The 20,347-nt window shown below is 36.3% G+C and overlaps 1 protein-coding gene across 3 annotated transcripts in view; it reads right to left on the bottom strand.

Moving 5' to 3' along the window:
- AQR (aquarius intron-binding spliceosomal factor) overlaps positions 1-19,714 on the bottom strand; it is a 110,518-nt gene extending 90,804 nt beyond the window's left edge. For all 3 annotated transcript variants that reach the window (XR_003681840.2, XM_024118476.2, XM_024118475.3), the window contains exons 1-7: positions 19,434-19,714; positions 16,985-17,041; positions 14,822-14,862; positions 7,971-8,006; positions 4,230-4,350; positions 2,076-2,216; positions 310-378 (exon numbers count right to left, since the gene is read on the bottom strand). Coding sequence is in view for 2 of the 3 variants with exons in the window: in XM_024118476.2 (XP_023974244.1) it covers positions 310-378; positions 2,076-2,216; positions 4,230-4,350; positions 7,971-8,006; positions 14,822-14,862; positions 16,985-17,041; positions 19,434-19,508 (540 nt within the window). In the remaining variant the exon portion in view is untranslated. The remainder of the gene's footprint in view (positions 1-309; positions 379-2,075; positions 2,217-4,229; positions 4,351-7,970; positions 8,007-14,821; positions 14,863-16,984; positions 17,042-19,433) is intronic.
- Positions 19,715-20,347: the final 633 nt, after the last annotated feature.

The raw sequence follows: 20,347 nt of genomic DNA, 5'->3' as shown, positions 1-20,347 counted from the left end.
TAGTCTCATCCAAAGACATATATACGAGTAATATTTTACTAAATTAACTCCTCTCTGAGCGCAATAGATATTACCTTATTTCACCTTACAATAATGAAATCAGGTGAAACATATGCTAGCTTTCATATAAAAACTTTAAAACGGCAAAAACTACATCTATGATAAGTTAATGCATAGTAAATTAGACAAATTTTTTAAGCAGGAAAGGGGATTTTTCGCTACCATTTTATATCCATATTAAATCTACACAGTCTAAAACCACATGTTCCACTTATAAATATATGTAAGTTTCTGAAATTAGATACTTACAGGCTGTAAGCCCATCCACATTGGGAGGGAGATAAGCTGCTGTACTTGACTCCGTATCAAGTCTACTTCCTGTTTAAAGCATGAAGAAACCAAGTTTATAATCACACCAGCGCTTTAACCTAAGTCTTTACATAGGCGCGTACTGCCTTTTTAAGTCCTGGGGGAAAACATGCCATCAGTACTTTCAAATTAATGATATTTTATTATTAAGAAGTTCAATACTTTAAAAAAAAGATACAGTCAAGCCTCATTATTTGTAGATTCCACGTTTGTGAATTCATCCTCTTGCAAAAATGTATTTGTAATCCCCAATTCAATATTCCCGATGCTTTTGCTGTCATTCATTGTCAGCTCAGAGCGGAGAAAAATGTGAGCTGCCCAACACACACATTTCCAGCTGAGGCTGGACAAGGTGATGCTCTGCCTTCTTGCTTCAGCTCTCATACACTAGCATCTTTTCTTGGTCTATTTAGTGCTACTTTTTCACATTAGTGTGTTTGTTGGTGATTTTGCTATTTAAAATGGCCCCAAGCACAGGACTGAAGTGTCGTCCAGTGTTCCTGGGCGTTAGAAGGCTGTGAAGTGCCTTACAGAGGAAATACGTGTGTTACATAAGGTTTGTTCTAAGTTACAGCACTGTTGACCACGAGTTCAATGTTAATGAATCAACAACATGTATTACATAAGGTGACTTTAAACAGAAACACATAAAACAGTTATACGCTGATCAGTTTGTTGTGACCAGAGGCTTGCATGAACCTAACCCTGTATTTTCCCCAAGAGCAATGGTTCAGTTATAGCTAGTTCAGTGTTCGCAGCTACTTTATAGATCATAGCTACCTCAAATAATGAGAACTGACGGTAAGCTGAAAAAAATAAAGTATTTCAATAATAAGCTAGCTTTTAAGTTAATTAAACCTAGCACCAAACTACTAATACTAATTAAATCTTGTTTTTGTTCAATTGCTGACAAGGAATCACATCTATTTATATTTGCTTTTTTTAATTTAATAAATGTTAAAGAGATAATAGTGACATATCATAAATCTTTTTCTTATGTCTTTACAAGATCCATGTGAGGTACTACATGGAAACAGATAATAATCATCCATCTACCAAGACTTTTTTCAGGGTAAGAAAAAACCCCATGCATTCTCCTGTATGGGTCTAAATGCACTATCAATTCAGAAGCACCTATCTTTAAATAAATAGGTATATACCTTCAGATAACCACAGTAGAGAAGCACGAATGAAATAGTAATTACGGTAAATATTTATTTTTTAGAAGATAATCCTATGAAGAATGAAAAGTGTCATACACACCCCAAGAGACTTTCAAAGATCAACCATAACCACCCCTAAACAGTCAACTCAAAACATAACTCTCCTGCTAACCTGCCAGCTTATGCATGAAGTATGACTGAGAAGTAATGAAACCATGTTTTTGTGTATAGCTTACACACACAGATCTCGTTACTCAATGTTCATATTAGACTCTTTGCTGCTCTACGTTTGGAGAATTTCAGTTCTTATTATCATTTTACTTAGAGGCTAGATAGAAAAAAGGAGGGATCAAGCCCAAATCGATTAAAAAGCAAACAGATCTTATAGAAAGATTTTACTGAGAAGGGGTTGAAAACAAGCTGTTAGCATTGTCCTCATTCCCCACTACTATGAAGAGTTGGCTACAGAGGTAATCTCACCTACATTCAACTGAAAAGAACAAGAAAACTTGAACATTTCCCCAAAAGATAAAGTAAAATTACCAAACTATTGAAGCAATGATCAAGAAAAAGCAATAAGACTGTCTGTTCATGGAGTGAAAATTCACCATCAGTTTCAGCTAATGCCGCTTTCAAGATACACTTGAAAAAGAATGGGAAGTCATCTGGCTTCTTCTTAAAAGTCTGAAAAGAAAAATAAAAATTCACTTTGAAATGGCTTGCTCACCTCTTTTTCTCCTTTAAGCCAACACTGGTGGACTTTTTAGTAGTCCATTAACAATACCTAATAATTACAAAAAGATTATTTGCTTTCTTATTAACGGTAGCAAGTCAAATATAGGTTTCTGGCAGGACTATGTGAGAGCTGCAGAAACGTTCAGCTAATAAAATAATGGCTTCAATTCCTTTATTTTTTCTTCAAGGATTAGGCTGGTAATTAGCTTAGGCTTTGTTTTCTTATTAAAGATCTAAAGTGTTTTAACTCTTCTAATTTAAACAAAAGAAACAACATCTTTAGCAAAAACTAAAGTCTTCCCACTCTAATCTCAAAGACAGCCTTTCCTTTATATCATCTCTTTACTCTTAACATATAACGTCAAAAAAAAAAAGGTAAATACTGTAAATATATTCAAGCCTCTCTGTGATCTACCTCCCCACCTAGTTTACTTCTGTTACCTCTCCCTTCTTTCACAGGCATGTGCTCCAAATGTGTGGCCTACACTAGTTGTTTTCACTTCTCTACAACAGGTTTCCACCCACAGCACTCCCTGAAGTTGTTACAGCTGTGAAGTCCAAAGGACTCTTACCAACACTCAACCCCTTTTCAATGTGCTGAAGGCTCCTCCTCCTTTGTCACTTTACAGACCAGTGTTCCTAGGGTTCTAGCCTCATTCTTCTTTTCCCCCTTCCATTACTTCAACTACCATATGCTAATGATTCTAAATACACATTTTCAGTCCAGATTTCTCTACACCCTTAGATTCCTTTGTCTACTAGACAATTTCACCTAGATATTCGAAAAGCAATTTAAACTCAGTATGTCCAAAACTCAATTCAATAATTTTGTACCCTCCAAAGTATTCCTCAACCCTCTTCTACCTATCTTGGTAAATAGCACTCTCATCTTGTACATTCAGTTGCCCAAGCCTGGACGGTTATTGGAAATAATACCTCTCCCCACTAAAGCTACTTCAATTATCAAGTCCAATCAATTCTACTTTCCAAATCTGTGTGTAACCTCTTCTCTTTATCTGTACTATCTTTTCTCTGTTTCAAGCTCTAATCACCAAAGTGGTCTTTATAACATGTAAACTGATCAAGTCATTCTCTGGCTTCCCTCTCCCTTCCTATGGTAGTTCGAAGCAACTTCAAGAAATCCCTAAGGTGTCTCAATAAGACACAAGGCCCTTAGTTTACTCTGGGTTCTAATCTGCCATATGATGGTAGTCACTTAATGAATATTTGAGTGAAGTGTCCATGGTTTTATCTTAAAGAATGTTAACACCTTTTCATTTTGGAGACCATCCCCTCAAAAGAGATGACAAGTATTCATGCCTTTCCTTCATTTAAAAAAGTTTGACTGGAGGGGAAGAAACTCTTTTGATGAGCTGACCATTTCATGGTGGCCAAAGAAAGCCAAGATTTTGGACCTCTACTAGCTGATCAAGCCTCTACTACAGTAGCACAAAGAGAAAATGTCAGTCAATTAGAAATGTCAAAAAGGGAAAACAGATCCCAAATCAGAGACAAAGAGAAAATTGAAATTACAATATATCTGTCTCAACTTTGGAAACACTACTTTATTCACATAAAACTACAAGTATATACTCCCTGCTGTGAAACAAGGCACTGAAAAATATTATCTCATTTGAGCATTATCTATTTGTGCTACTTAATATAAATTTTACTTTATCTGATGTAAAAGTCTTTATAACTCATGCCACTCTGTTTTAAGTTCAAAGCAGAAAAATAACTCCACATTCATAATTTTTCAATTCACAGTAAATTAGTTTAAAGAAAGTAGAAACCGAAAGAAATCTTATATTATTTTTCATACCTCCATTCTTTTTCTCAACATTTATTATTGGATAAAGTTCTGTTCTAAAAACATTATTTATTATTGGTAAAAAGTTTGCTACTTTGTAATGGCTTAAGTGACCATAGTAAGAAAGCTATGAAGTAATTTAAATCTGTTACCTCCCATGCAGGGACATTTTCTCTGAACTTCTCATTCACCATACAGCAGATTGACATTAAATAGGCTTTGCTGGACACTTCTGGAGAATAATTCATCCAGAGGTAATTTTCAAGATACTGGCTGTAGAAGAATGAAAAGGCATAGAATATTTCATTCGTTACCACCACTTCTTTGTAGTATATCACTCCCCTGAAAAAGCTTAATTATTTATAACTTTTTGAAAATCTATATTTATAGTTTGAGAATCCTTCACAAATTTACCTATAATGTAGGTCAGTGCTACCTACTACAAACATATGTAGCAAATGTGGCTTTGAAGAATGACAGTCTTATACTTTCAAAGTAGGAAGACCTCAAAGGTTATTGACATATGTAATTATCACCATTAGAGCACTGGATATTCCCTTATCTAAGGCATTTCGTGGAGTAAAAAATAAAAATATCTGACAAATATCAGCTCTAAAATGAAATGATATGATGGGCAGCTTCACAGATAAATGTATCTGAGAAATTAACATGAACTCACATCAGGACCAAATGATTTCTGGAAACTAAGAGACTTAACAATCAAAAAGAGGATGTGTTACTTAATTTACAAGGTATCCAACATAAGTCAGTTTTCAAGGTAACTGGCATTTCCCCCTCAAGATGCCAAAATTCTTATTCTAAGACTTTGGTGAAAATATTCCTAAACAAAGTATTTCTGATTTCTAAAACAAAGCTTAGCCGTTTCTTATTCAGTGTAATTATAAACATCAATTACTGTACGGGGTTGTAAAATACTCTCAAGCACTAATGCAAAAAAGAAGGACTTTTTGTTCCCATTTTAAATCACTCCACACGTATTACTTTTCAATCGGTTACAAGTGCACGTGCTCATACATGCACACACACAGAGTTATGCATTTTAGATTCTGCTATAGCATATAATTTTTCTACTTTCTCTTATGCTTCAAAGGTCTGCTCACGTTGGTATTTCTATGGGTCTATCTTTAGCCATCATTCTTGCTTAATCTGCAAGAGCCTAGGAAACCGGTAAAAAGTATTTTATCCTAAACAATGGCTAAAAGGCTCCAAGTTAGAGACTACTCTTTCATAAATAAAATGCATGAAACTTCATATCATTCCTTTCTTACAAGCCTAAACTTTTTCCTGAATTATGCCCTTTAGAACTTCCATTACCAAGTCTGTTAGTGTGAATCTGTCTGAAATCTCTTCATTTCATGGCAGTTTAGCTGGTGATAGAATTCTTCCTAGGTTGATAGTTCTACTTTTTTTCTATGTACTAGTCTCATACTACTATCTTCTCTATCATTACAATTGAGAAGTCTACAATCAATTTGTTCTTCTTCCTCTTTGAGTAATCTTTTTCTCTCCAGCAGATTTTAAGATCTTTACTCTGTCACTGTTGCTCTGTTCACAATTTGCTATATATACTTCCTGAATCTAAAAGACTCATATGTTTCAACTGCAGAAAATTCTTAACCATCATCTCTTCTAAAATGACACTCCCTCATTCTCTCTAAATGTCTTCTGAAACTCCTAATGGATCTTCTCATTCTAGCATCTAGGTCTCTTAATTGCCTTGTATACTTTCCATCCCTATTTCTCTTTGCTATTATTTGTTAATTTCCTCAGATCTAAATCCCCATTCACTAATTCCCTCTTTAGCTGTGTCTAATCTACTTAATTTGCCCACTGAGTTTAATTTCAATGATTATTTTCATTTTCCCCCAAACTGTCCATTTTTAGTGTCCTGTTTCTTGTTCACATATTCTATTTGTTCTTTTATGCCCATAATAATTTTAAACATGATTTGACAGTGTGTATCAATTATATAATTACCTGGGATTTTCTGGGGGATATCTAATTCTATTCTTTATTGTTTCAACTAAATCTTGCTTTAATATGCTTTGTAATTGGGAGTTTGAACTCATCTTTACCAGGGTTTTAGCTATAGGATTTTTTTGCAGTATAGTTGGAATACATATCCTTTCAGAGTATCTTTATATTTGTTCCTGCCAGATGCCCCACAGATATCATTGGCTTGCCACAGTTTTTAACAGTAATGTCTTGGGTATTATCTGACTATACAGCAAACTCCAAACTTATTCTTTACATTTTTCAGATGATGAATCTGAAAATATTAGAGTCAATGATTTGCCCAAGATGATGCAGTTATCTCCATGATATACAGATGATACACACCTCACTCCAAACTACATCTCTTTAACCCAAACTTAAGGACTGTTCAATAATTCCTTGATTCTATTTTGGCAATTGCAGCAAATGTAATCTATATAATAACATGTCCCTCTGATGTATTTCATCAAAGATTCAGTTTACTCTCCTGTACCCAGGCACCTCCTCCATGCCATCTCACTTTCCACTCTAGCAAGAGACCATCAATTATCTCTCCTACAACTTGAGACTCATTATGTCTGGAGGCTGGCACAGAGAAAATGGCATTCTCACCCAGAAATTATTATACATCAAAGTTCCTGGAAGGTAACAACCCCCTTTTTCAGTTATTAAAAATCTTTCACTGTCACTGGTGCTTCAATATGTTCTGCTGGTTTCTCCTTCAGTTCCTGCAATTCTCTTGGTATCTGATATTTGCCAGGATCATAGAATTCTGGTTTTATCCTAATCATATATCAGCATCCTCTTGATTTTTATTTACTTTTCTTCTGAAAGATGGCATGATATGATGAAAAGGGCATATTAATCAAAGGGCCAGATGGACCCAATTTCTAGCCTCAGTGCTCTCTATATAATAAGGAAGCTCTTACTGGGATTATTATGAGGATTAAATGAGATCAAGTATTCAGTGACAATACAGTTCTTAGGATATAGTAGGAGTCTACTTACAAGTTAACTCATAGCTATAAACTTCAATTTCTCTCTGTAAAAATAATAAGAACACCTACATCATGACATTTTTTGTGAGGATAATATCAGTGTATGTAGGGAGAAACCGGTGTTAATAGAGACTGACTTCTGATGCAGACTAGACCTCAAGAAGTGTGGAGAAGTGGAAAAACCATGAGCTTTGGCATCAGACACTGGCATCCCAGCTCTGCCAATTACTTAAATGCATTATCTTTAACAAATAACTGCTCTGACCTCAGTTTCTTCCTTCACTAAGTGGAGAGTATAATACTGACTTTGCAGGGTTTCTGTGAGTGCTCTATATGTAAAATGTTTAACAATGTGCCTAGCACAAGGTTCAATAAATGGCAGATACTACTATCATCAACAGCAACCTTGGCTTTTACTTCCAGCCTACTGGCCACACCTGGTTGTAATATAATCTAAATTGTAACCTAAAAATTATATATTCTCTTCTGTCTGAAATATTTATCAGTGGCTTAGGTCAGAACAATGCTGGCTTAGTAATAACAAGTTAGCCTGGAAGGAAAAAATGGCTACAGAATGCATTCCAATTTACTCCCATTATCACTAGAGGAACCAAAGAAGAGTTCAGAAATTGCTCAGCACACACTATCTTAATTAGTGAAAAACAACTCAAAATACAAGTTACACTAATAATGGAACATCATCTTTGAAAACAAAGGCTATCATACACATATTCCAAAATAAGCCAATCACAAAAATATAAATATTTTAAAATTTATAATTATTTTCTTATCCACTCACAGAAATGTACAGAAAACTTAGCTAAAAGTTAAGTCAAACTGTCATCTTTAACTTCATCAAAGTAAAGCCTTTAAACTCACCTAAATTCCAAGAGCATTATCTTTCTGATGGCAAACCTAAAAATATAAAAATAAATAGTAAAAATATTTAAATAGAGAAAATAAACATTTCTGAGTTACTAATGCAGATGTATTTTGGAATCTTGTTTTAATACTGACTCACATATCAGAATAATTATATTTATTTATGAATTGAAAAAAGCAAATTTTCTTTTTCTTTTTTGTTTGTATTTTGTTTCAGATAGTTTATTTTATTTTTAAAAACTGTCTAAGAACAGCTACTTATATCCAACCCATATAACAAACACAATCAGCACCATGACATACGAGGATACAACACATAGATTAATAAGCCAAGTGATTTTAATCAAAACACAAGTGCTGGGGCTTCCCTGGTGGTGCAGTGGTTGGGAATCTGCCTGCCAATGCAGGAGACATGGGTTAGAGCCCTGGTCTGGGAAGATCCCACATGCCGCGGAGCAGCTGGGCCCGTGTGTCACAACTACTGAGCCTGCGCGTCTGGAGCCTGTGAGAGGCCCGCGCACCGCGATGAAGAGTGGCCCCCGCTCGCTGCAACTGGAGAAAGCCCACGCACAGAAACGAAGACCCAACCAACACAGCCAAAAATAAATAAATAAATAAATTTATATATAAAAAAAAAAAACCACAAGTGCTCATCAATATTCATAATATTAGATCACAACTGCCAAAAGCTAGCCTGTCTCAATTTCTTAAGCATTGACTAACATTCTTCCATTTAATAATCAAATGAAAACATTCTACTGAAGTCATGCCCTCCTATAAGCACAAGGGACAAATGTATCTATATCACAAACATGGGAATCAGGCTTCTGTAGCCTTGACATTAAGTTTAAAATATTAGAAAATTGTGGAGGGAATATCAGATATCTCTTTATATACTTTAAAAATCAGGGCTTCCCTGGTGGCGCAGTGGTTGAGAGTCTGCCTGCCGATGCAGGGGACTCGGGTTCGTGCCCCGGTCTGGGAGGATCCCACATGCCGCGGAGCGTCTGGGCTCATGAGCCATGGCCGCTGAGCCTGCGCGTCCGGAGCCTGTCCTCCGCAACAGGGGAGGCCGCATAAGTGAGAGGCCCGCGTACTGCCAAAAAAAATCAGAGTATTTTGTTTTATATGGATAAATGATGCAGTAGTTACAGGGTATCCTTCCAAAGGTAGGTTCAAACGTCCACTAATTTAGTTTTATCATTTTGTATATTGAAAATAAAGTAGCCAGACCAGAACCATGCCACTGGATATTAGCCTCCAGCTTTGAAAATTAAATGAGTATGCATTATAAATTTATAATACCCCAAGAGACCATTATCCTGTCAAAATCCTATTCCACTGATTTCTGATCTCTTAAATAGTTTCACTGAGCAAGCAATATCAGAGAACTTTAGTGAGAATGAAATGAGGATTTAACTGTGCAATAGCACAAAGACAGAACACTGCCAAGGCACTGGCTTCTACAGCCAGCCAAGCCACTGAGAGGATACAAGAGCTTGTGTGGTACACTCTAGATCTCCAGCTGCAGGTATTTCACTTTATATGTGTGTTGGACAACAGAATTCAGGGCCTGCTATGCAAATACCTGCACCCTTAATTTCTTCAGCCACATACAGGACCTCATTGATGAAAGAAAGAAAATCTTGGCTCACGAGATAGATCAGTATTCTAGTCATGATTTAGCATTACCTTGGCAACATCTTTAAACACCCTGGGACCCAGTTTCCTCATGTACAAAAGAGGTGAAGTGGTCAATTTTATTTTCCTATGGATGACTGGACAAGTGAAAAATCAGTTTTGATGGGTCAAGATAATGCAAAAGAACTCAATTTCTCTTACAGCAATCTTGGTGGTATTCATGAAATTGGGGGTTTTACACTTTTGCCAGTAAACTTTCTGAGATAGATAAAGAACTTAACTATAAAGGTACACATATAAGATATAAAAATGGGTCTAGAGACTAGATATTATGCCAGAAAATCTTTAAAGATAAGGATGAAAAGTTATAAGAAATAATGAGAAATATAAATATAGGATTTGGGGACAGTTATTTTATTAAGTTACCAATATTTACTGAGAGCATGCTTTGTAAAGCCTGACTCTGGTCAAGGGTTTAACATGCATTTCATTAAATCCTCCCAAAGCTGGATAATTTATGTACAATACATTGGGTCTATTAACTGTATTGTTAACTGGATGATTAAATTTGATTGCCAAAAAAAAAAGAGTGGGGAGGGGTAGGCAAAGGGGTTTTTTTTTTGCTGCTATAATTGCCCTCTGCTATCTCTCTTGGGATACGGTTGTGTGAAAACATGAGGTCTGGAGCTGTGGCAGCCCCTTTGTAACCACATAGGGAAAGCCAAAAAGTCTGTTAAAAGGCTGACAAAGACCCTCACATTATGAACTTCTGAACTACCTACTCCAGATTTATTGTTAAATAGATGATTAAAAAATCAAATAATAATTGTGAACAAAGGAAGCCAGCCATAAAAGAGTACATACCATGTGATTCCATTTATTTAAAGTTTAAAACCAAGCAAAACTAATCTATAGTGTTCACATTTGCATACTTACATATTTAAATGGTAAAGCAAAGGGCACATAAGGGTTTGTGGGATGCTAAAAGGTTAGTTTTTTTACCTCAGTGGTGGTAAAAATTCAGAAGGCTAAATGTTTCTGTACATTTTATGTGCTTTCTGTTAATTTCATAGTAAAGAGGTTTAAACATTTTTAATAAAAAGAAATATAAACACTGGCAAAAGTAAATTGCTCTAAAAGTCATCCCTTTTTTTTCTTTCAGTATAAAAACCACTTGGATGGATTAACAGGATTAATAATCATACCAAAGTGTGTGGGTTAAGAGAGTCCTAAAGGGCAAATGGACCCTGTCCTATTTAAGAACAGAGTATTGGATAAGAACCACAGAACAGGATTTAACAACCTGGCGCTGTCTGTATCTAGGGTAAAATATCTTGGGCTAGTTACTTAATCTCTCTATACCTCAGTTTCATCATCCATAAAATGAGGATAACAGTAACTATCACAGAATTGTTGTGAGGATAAATATGCTGCTATATACAATGTGCTGAGATCAGAATCTGGCACATAGTAAGCATTCCAGAAATGACAATTACAGGCTCAGCAGCCATGGCTCACGGGCCCAGCCGCTCCGCGGCATGTGGGATCTTCCCAGACCAGGGCACGAACCCGTGTGCCCTGCATCGGCAGGCAGACTCTCAACCACTGCATCACCAGGGAAGCCCTACTGTTACTTTTAATATTTTAAAATCAAACAGATAAAATACATTAAGACAAATTCACCAAATCTGATAATGGTAAGGATAGCAAATATGAATCTTTTGTGTAATATACCACACACTACAATGGGGATTGAACAATATGGTATTTTAAGATCTATCTAATTTTGAGATTCTACAAGTGATCGTTTATACCATAAGAATATAAGAACTGATTGATTTAATTCCCAGATGCCTCCTAGGGAAATAGGGATGATGTACAAAAAAATGTATATTATAAGAACGTTAATGTATCATATTAAGAGTGTCTTATGGCTATAAACTGCCTATTTTGATAGCCTACAAACAAGTTAATAAATCTTGCATTAAGCCATTCCCCAATAATAAAGAAGCTACGAGCATAAAACTCTGCAAAACAGCTTCCACAAGGCACTAGTCTAAAAAAAAATGGTCACTTAAATTTTAAAATATACACTACAGTTTTTGTGCTACACAGGTGCATTATTTAACTTTTTGAACTTAGAGATTTGGGGGCAAAATGCAATCAGTTCACTTTTATTCAAGTGTTTAAATGTGTACAAGATGAGAATATGGCTGGTAAGAGTGCCGTGATAAGACTCAGGGAGCCCCGCCAATGACTGTTACTGCTTTCAGCAACTAAAAATGACTTAGCCAAGTCTATGTAACTTAAAAATCACCAGCAGCTTTTAGTTGTTAATTATATAAAAATTATATTCAAGGAAGCAATATTAGTAGCAAAGGTTTAAACAAAATACCCCCCAAACCCTAAGCAATCCATTGGAGTGAAACCCTGTTCTACAAAGAGGCAGAGAACTAGTTCTGAAGGTTCAAGGTAAATTCCAGATTGGTATATCCTTAATATATAATTTAAAAAAAGGGTCCTAGAATTTATCTACCCACTCATCTTCAGTTAACTTTCCTCAGGCAATTTCCTCCATACCCACACTCACACCATCAAGTCATATGTTACATATCTGCTCAAATGTGGTATCTTTTTCTTCTTTTATTGGAGTATAGTTGCTTTACAATGTTGTGTTAGTTGCTGCTGTACAGCAAAGTGAATCAGCTATATATATATACATATATCCCCTTCTTTTTGGATTTCCTTGCCATTTAGGTCACCACAGAGCACTGAGTAGAGCTCCTTGTACTACACATTCTGTGCTCATTAGCTATCTATTTTATAAACAGTAGTGTATATATGTCAATCCCAATCTCCCAATTCATCCCACCCCTGCTTTCTCCCCTTGGTGTCCATACGTTTGTTCTCTACATGTGTGTCTCTATTTCTGCTTTGCAAATACGTTCATCTGCACCATTTTTCTAGATTCCACATATATGTGTTAATGTACGATATTTGTTTTTCTCTTTCTGACTTACTTCACTTTAAGAGAGGATCTTTGCCTGATCATCAATCTAAAATAGCAGTCCTGTCGCTATACCTTAATCCCACTTTAATTCATAGCACTTAACTACCTGTTGATACCGTATATGTATATATATATATGTATATATTTTTTCTGTCTAGATAAGAATTAGAACACAGCTTCACAAGTAGAGGCTTCATCTGCCATGTTCACTGATGCACCCTTAGCATGGAGATGGTGGTTGATACAAAGTAGGCTCAACCTAGTCCTCTCTTCAGAACTCTACACCTAAATACCCAACTGCTTATTTTACATCTCTCTCTATAGCTCTTTAGTGGCTAGAATTCAACATTTCCAAAAGTGACTAGAGATCTACACCCAATCCCACCAACAACAACAACAGCAAAAGTCAGTAATGGCACCTAATCACCTGACAACCTTTGCCAAAAATTTTGGAGTCATCCTTGATTCCTCCCTTCCTGCATTCACCACATCCAAGCACCAACCACTTCTATCTCTCTCAGATTGGTAACTCCTCTCTATCTCAACCTTCCATGCTAGTCCATGCCATCATTATCTTCAATCTGACTACAACAATATTCACCTAATTTCCTGCCTCTTGCTCCCTCCAAAATTTTAAAATACCACCAACATGCTTCACTGGTTTCCTATTGCTCTTCAAATTTAAAACAAACAAACCAACCAACCAACCTTAACATGGTCTTTGGCCCTACCTACTTCTACAGGCTCAAGAATCAATTGCTAAAACAAAATAACTAGAGGACTTCCCTGGTGGTGCAGTGGTTAAGAATCTGCCTGCCAATGCAGGGGCATGGGTTTGAGCCCTGGTCTGGGAAGATCCCACATGCTGACATTAATCATCAATGTCAGTAAAATAGTCTTTTATTTTTAAGTGCTTTTACTTATGTTGTTTGCATTCTTAGATTCTTCTTGTCTTCATTTTGCCCGAAAACTTGTTTCTTAAAATAGTTTGCACAGGGACTTCCCTGGTGGTCCAGTGGTTGAGAATCCGCCTGCCAATGCAGGGGACACAGGTTCGAGCACTGATCTGGGAAGATTCCCACATGCTGCAGAGCAACTAAGCCTATGCACCACAACTACTGAGCCTGCACTCTAGAGCCTGAAAGCCACAACTACTGAGCCCACACGCCACAACTTCTGAAGCCTGCGCGCCTAGAGCCGGTGCTCCACAAGAGAAGCCACCACAATGAGGAGCCCGAGCACTGCAATGGAGAGTAGCCCCCGCTTGCCGCAACTGGAGAAAGCCCACACGCAGCAACAAAGACCCAATGCAGCCAAACATAAATAAATAAAATTAAAAAAAAAAAAGACTGGCCTCTTATTTTGACACCGCCTTTACAATATTTAGTAAAATTTACCTCCTAAGACTCAAACACATGAAAGAAACAAAATCTGAGATTTTATAAGGTCTATGACATTCATAACACAAATGTTTCTATTTCATATTAAAACGGTTAGTTACCTTTTAAAATACTCATTGGGCATATATATCTACAGGTGCAGATATGGAAATATGCCCAAGACACATTGTTTAAAAACAAAAGTCATGATGCAGAATGGTATGTAGAGTATAAACTCTTTGCTGTTTAAAAAAAAAAAAATCAAAGGGGTAGGGAACTGGAACAGATGTATACATAAATAAAGAAACTGAGGGTTAAGGGACAGGGAAGAAGATGTACTGAAACTTTTTCTGTGTATTGTTCAAAATAATTTTTATTTTTTATTATATATATAGTTTGTACATTATGTACAAAATGCATATTTTATTATTTTGTATTTAATTATTACCATGTATATTTTACTTTTCCAATTTTTAAATAATCTTTCAAAAAGATTTATCAGAAAATAAGAAAATTAGTATTAGTTGAACTGAAATTTTAAAATCTCCATATTTACTCTTCCTCACATTCCTTCAAAAACAAAATAAACCCTAAAGAACTTAATCCCTCTAATCTGAGTCAAAAATTAAAAGGCAAAAAAATATTTTATGCCTCTTCAGCAGCTAGATATAGTTTTTCTAGTCACCATCTCCTTGATGACCTAATCAAAAAAAGGAAGGAAAGTTCCAAGTTTATGATTACATTTAGTTTAGAAGTTCAGATGAGATCCAAGTTAGTCCCATCTACTTCCTATGTATGAAAATTAAACTCATTCCTACCTTGATTTGACAATTTCTTTCTCATATATATCTTCAATCACCTGTTAAAAATATAAAAATGTTTAATATCTCAAATAACTTTTTTTCAGACTCTAAATTGAGTTTTCAATTACTGAGATTACACAAAACAAGGTGGTTTAGGAAAGCTATCAAATAGCACTGCTATTGAAATAATACTTAAGAGATTTTTTATAATCCCATTATACCCCTCAAAATGTAAAATAACAGAAAGCAAAGTAGTAGAAAAAAATAAATAATAAAATATATCTAAATAAAAATAATTCTAGAAATAATTATTAAAATGATGTATTTATTTCATTTCTAGGGAAAATAAAAATTCACAAGATCAGGATATTTTTTAAAACTTAACAAAGTATATAAATGTTATCAGGCTCCACCTAAGAGTTTTAACAAAGTGCTTTCAAAAACCAGAAAGTAAACTGAAAGTGCAAAGACATAACAGAAGCAAATGCTAATCATTACATCCTGTTTTCCAAGCACATATGATAAAACCTCAGAATTTCCACTTACTTGGGTTAGGGTGGGTAGGATGGTATAATACATAAGAACTCAGGTTCTGGGGTTGGAAGCCTGGTTCAAACCATCCACCTTTACTGCTGGAGACTACAACCTTTGCAAATGCATGACTGCTCTAAGGCTCAGTTTCCCAGTATACGAAAAGGATCTAATAATAAGAAGTACCCCGTGGGGTTGCTATAAGACAACATGTGTAAAGAATTCAGTACAGGTCCTGGCACATGGTAAGCCTTTAATAATAGTTATCAGTAGCAGAAGTAATAGTAGTGCTAGTGACAAGAGTAGTTAAAAAAAAAACTTACTCTAAAATTATGAAGTACTTTAACATGGTATAATATAATACTATTTTATGGCAACTATGTCTTTTAACTGCTCAAAGTATACTTCTCAAATAAATGTTTGTGGGTGGTAAAGAGAGGAAGACAAAGAGGCAAGCAAGTCTTGAATTTGTATGAAATTTTCTGTCATTGCTTTTCTGTTTATCAAAATCCAAATTAAATAATAAATTGAAGGGTATAATCTTCTTTAAATACCAACTTATACATAGCTTCATCTAGTGTTAACTAAAAAGATCTGAATATAAATTTAATCTCTAAAAATCTGGATCTAATTAAGTTCAACTCAATCTAGTAGTGTCATAAAGATATTTTTGTTATAAGTGACCCTAGGAACCCCCAGACCCAACAAATACAAGCACAAACATACACAAACAGCATATAGTAAGATAAAGCAACCTGGCTGATAATCAAGAGTAATTAATGTATGTCAAGTTTATGAATATCCTCCTGATGAATAAAATGGGATTGCTGGCAAAACAAAAATATATTTATAAATAACACATTTAAGCTCAAATAATGTGAGAAATTTGGGATTAAGTTCAGTTTTAATAAGAGTGCCTGGAGTATCACAATTTAATTTACAATGGCAAACTTAAAGCGAGTCTTCACTACTTGTTAAATGGCATGTGTATGTTAGCTCTATAAGACCTCACTTTAAGAACCTGTGTCAATGAGAATTAATCCTCCATTAGGAATTCTGCCTGTCGTTTATTCTAAATTGTGTCACCTGAATCCTAAGTGCCTTTCGTTTATTCTAAATTGTGTCACCTGAATCCTAAGTCCCTTCCCTAATTGAATATGACTGGCCCTCAGTCATCTAATTCTCTAAACAACTCCCACCTCTTCCACCATTATAACAGATCTTTATTTCAGTTCAACAACCTAAAAATAAAAGAGAAAACAATAGATTTTATCCTAGATGAACTGTCAAAAAAACTGTAGGAAAACTGATGTGTATTTACAAAGATATTCATTACATGATCACCTAATAATGATAAATCAGAACAATCTAAGAATCTATAAACAGGAAAATCCACACACATTTTTTAAAAAGCTTAAAGGAAATAAAACAAATGATAGTAGAGGTTATCTCTGGGTAGTTATTTTTATTTTCTTATGTGTAGCTTCTGTATTTTCCAAATTTTCTATTATGAGTAATTATTAGTTTAGAAAACCATTCATTTTAACTTTTAAAAAAATTATGAAGAGCTTCTGTCGAATTAGCTCTTGAAAAAGATACAAAAAGCATACCTATTCAAAAGGGATGTTGTAAACCAAAAATACTTACCTTTATATCAAAAGGTGATTTTTTCTTGATATGGGGAGCCCAGTATTTACATGCTAACTGCAAAAGTAAACAGTATAAACAGTAAGTCATAGATTCATACCACTGTAGATTCATACCACTAACAGACTGAGATCATTCAGTGACGAGCTGTTTCTTAACAGGGCACTACTGGCGCAGGGCAAGGTGATAGAGTAATTTACCTATTAAGGGGACTATATGGGTTTGCAGGCCAGTTAGCATCTTTGGGCCCAATCCACTGAATGCCAGTAATGTCCTGCATGGCACCCTGCCACTATGATTTTAAAAAAACAAAACATACTTTTTAAACTACTCCTATGGAAACAATAGGGTGAAGTTAATGACCACAGTCAAACATCTTCAGCATAGAGCTAACGAAACCCAGGTCTAGAAAGATTAAATGAGCTGCCCAAGACTACAATTAGTTAACAGGTGAGCCAGTACTAAAAAACAGATTCAAAATCCTCAGGAATGTTGATTTGCAAAACAATAATCTTTAAGTGATTAGTACACACTCAGGCACACCTAAACAAAACCTAAAAAACAATTGTAGTTTATCAGTGGGTTATTACCAAGAATAAAAGAGTAAGTATGTTATATTTCAGCAAAGCAGGTTTTACCTGAAAAATGTGAATTTAAATACATATACAGGGATACCTCAGAGATATTGCAGGTTTGGTTCCAGACCACCACGATAAAGCGACTACCTCAATAAAGCAAGTCACGTGAATTCTTTGGTTTCGCAGTACATATAAAAGTTGTAATTTACACTATACTGTAGTCTATTAAGTGGCAATAGTATTGTCTTAAAAAATGTACATACCTTAATTTAAAAATACGTTATTGCTAAAAAATGCTAACCATCATTAAAAAAAGTGAGATCACAGAGTTCAGATATCTGATCTTCTTAAAACTAAATTTTAACCTCTACAACTCTCATTCAATAATAATTAAAAAGCCCCTTCTCTGGTCATGTGTGCCAGGTGCTCAGAAATAATGGAGGAGGAGGGGCAGGGAAATGGTAGGATCCCTACATACTCTTTGTCCTCATCTCATACCATCCTCCCTCTTACTTCTTAAGTTCGTTCTTCTGGCTTCTTTACATACACACCATAAGGCATTTCCACTTGCTACTCCCTGGACTGTTTCCCTGCTCTTCCCCAGACTGGCTCCTTTTTTGCATTCAGGTCTCAGCTCATTCAGGTCTTAGTCAGGACTCTCCTGACTGCTCTTCATAAACCCCACCCAGTCTGCCACAATGCCGTTTCATTTTCCTGATAGCAATAATCACTGTCTGAAACTACACTGTTCATTTGTCTCACTCATCCCTCTAAAATGTAAGATCCCTGAGGGGAGGAAACTAATAACTTTTACCACAAAAATTCAAGCATACGGGAAAAGGGAGTTCTAGTCTAACTTGTCCAGAAAAACCTCTCCAAATTAATGTAGATGGATGACAATGAATTAACCATATAAGAAAAGGTAGGGAAAAAAATGAAGTAGAGGGAACAAAGTTGAAAGGAGGTGCCAGGAGGTGAAAGATTGCATGGCACAAATAAATGCAGTTCAGTATGGCTAAACACTTAGAAAAGGAGAAAAAAAAGAGAGGAAACTGGATATAAGCATGGGCCAGATCACAAAACAAGGTGAATGATTCCAGTTATAATCCTAAGGGCAATTAGAACTCTTTAAGAAAGGATTCAAAAGGACTCTTATGCTTCTACCTTCGCAAATCTGCCGAAACAGGGCACAGAGAAGAAAGAAGCAAGTGAGCAATAAGTTCTGCATAGAGCTACTTGCACTCTTATCCAACACCCAAAGCAACAAATAAGGATTAGGAAAGTTGCTCAGCGCTACAGGGCTATGTTTCCCTATTCAAAGCCAACCGCTGTTCACCATGCAACACAATAAACAGGTTTTAAATGAACGCTCTCTGACCACGGGATTGCTCTCTTCGTAGATGCATGTATTTGGAGCAGGTGTCTTGTCAGATTCTCACCATTCCTTTCAAAGATCTAGGTTACTCTAAGGCTAAGAATAAGCCTATCCCTCCTTCGACCCTCAGTTCAGTATCACCTCTGCTATGAAACCTTCTTGCCAGTCTCAGGTGACTGGGGTGTTCCTTCTGTGAATCCATCGCTCCTGCGACGAACTCTAACATAGCAAAGCTCGCATAATAGCTTTCTTTTCATGTGTCTGTCTGCCCTGGAACATGAACTCCTCGGGGCAGAGCCTCTTTCACCACGGTCTCCCCAACAGCTAGTACAGTTGCTGGCACACAGCACGTACTCTTTAGTAAAAAGACTTGAGTGTATGAATTGACAAACGAATGCCTCCTTGGTGCTCCCGTTCCCAAGAAAAATCCCACCTCCTGGCCTCGGGGCTTCAGCGTCCTCACCCCTTCACACACACCAGACTCGCCCAAGCGCACCTGGGTCACGAACTCCGCGTTGATCTGGGACACCGTAGGGGCCACGATTTTCTTGGGCTGAGCAGGGGCCGTCATGGCAGCACTCTCCTTCCGCTCCAGTGGAAAAAAAAGGACCGCTCCGAGCAGCGGTGAACCCGATACACTTCCCCCTAAGAAGCGACTGCAGCTGCCTAACTCCGAGATGCAAAAACCCGCGGAGCAGAATATCCTCAATGCTTACAGACCACAGGGAACGCGTACCCCAGCCTGTACATTCTTCAAAAAGCGGAACAGAACGGGGCCGGAAGTGCATGCAAGCGCTGGCTCTGAGCTAGAGAGGCAAGGGCTTCGACCTCCCCCGCTCCTGCCCCCGAGCGGGAAGCTGAGAGAAAACACCCAGGGAGACGGGATTGATGTCTCAGTGACCAGGTAGATGGTGTTGGTTAAGGTTTTCTTGTGGTAGGGTCGGGTAGGTAGAGGGAGACTTGGAGTTTCTTTCAACCCTATAAAAAGTATTAGTGAAAAAAAAACTAAACGGGGAATGCGAGGCTTGATTTTAACTGTTTTTTAACAGATTCATGGAAATATAAATTAGAATATAATGAACTGCACATATTTAGGGTGTAAAATTTGATTTTTAAAAAATAGTCATACATATGTGAAACCATCACCAAAGTCATAATAATAAGCATATCCAATGACTCTAAAATTTTCCTAGTCCCTTTTGCAATCCATCCCTATCCCATTTCTACCCACCCATTCTGAGGCAATCACTGATCTGCTTTCTGTCACTATAGATGTATAGATTAGTATCCTTTTTATAGAATTTTATAAATATGAAAATAATACAGTATGTACCTTTCTTCTTTCACTCAACGTAATGATTTTGAGATTCATCCCTGTTGATGCATGTATTAATTGTTGGTGCCTTTTTA

This window comes from Physeter macrocephalus, chromosome 11 (genome assembly GCF_002837175.3).
Source record: "Physeter macrocephalus isolate SW-GA chromosome 11, ASM283717v5, whole genome shotgun sequence".
NCBI lineage: Eukaryota > Metazoa > Chordata > Mammalia > Artiodactyla > Physeteridae > Physeter > Physeter macrocephalus.
The sequence above is the reverse complement of the archived record's forward strand: the minus strand, read 5'-3'. Positions and strand labels throughout refer to the sequence as shown.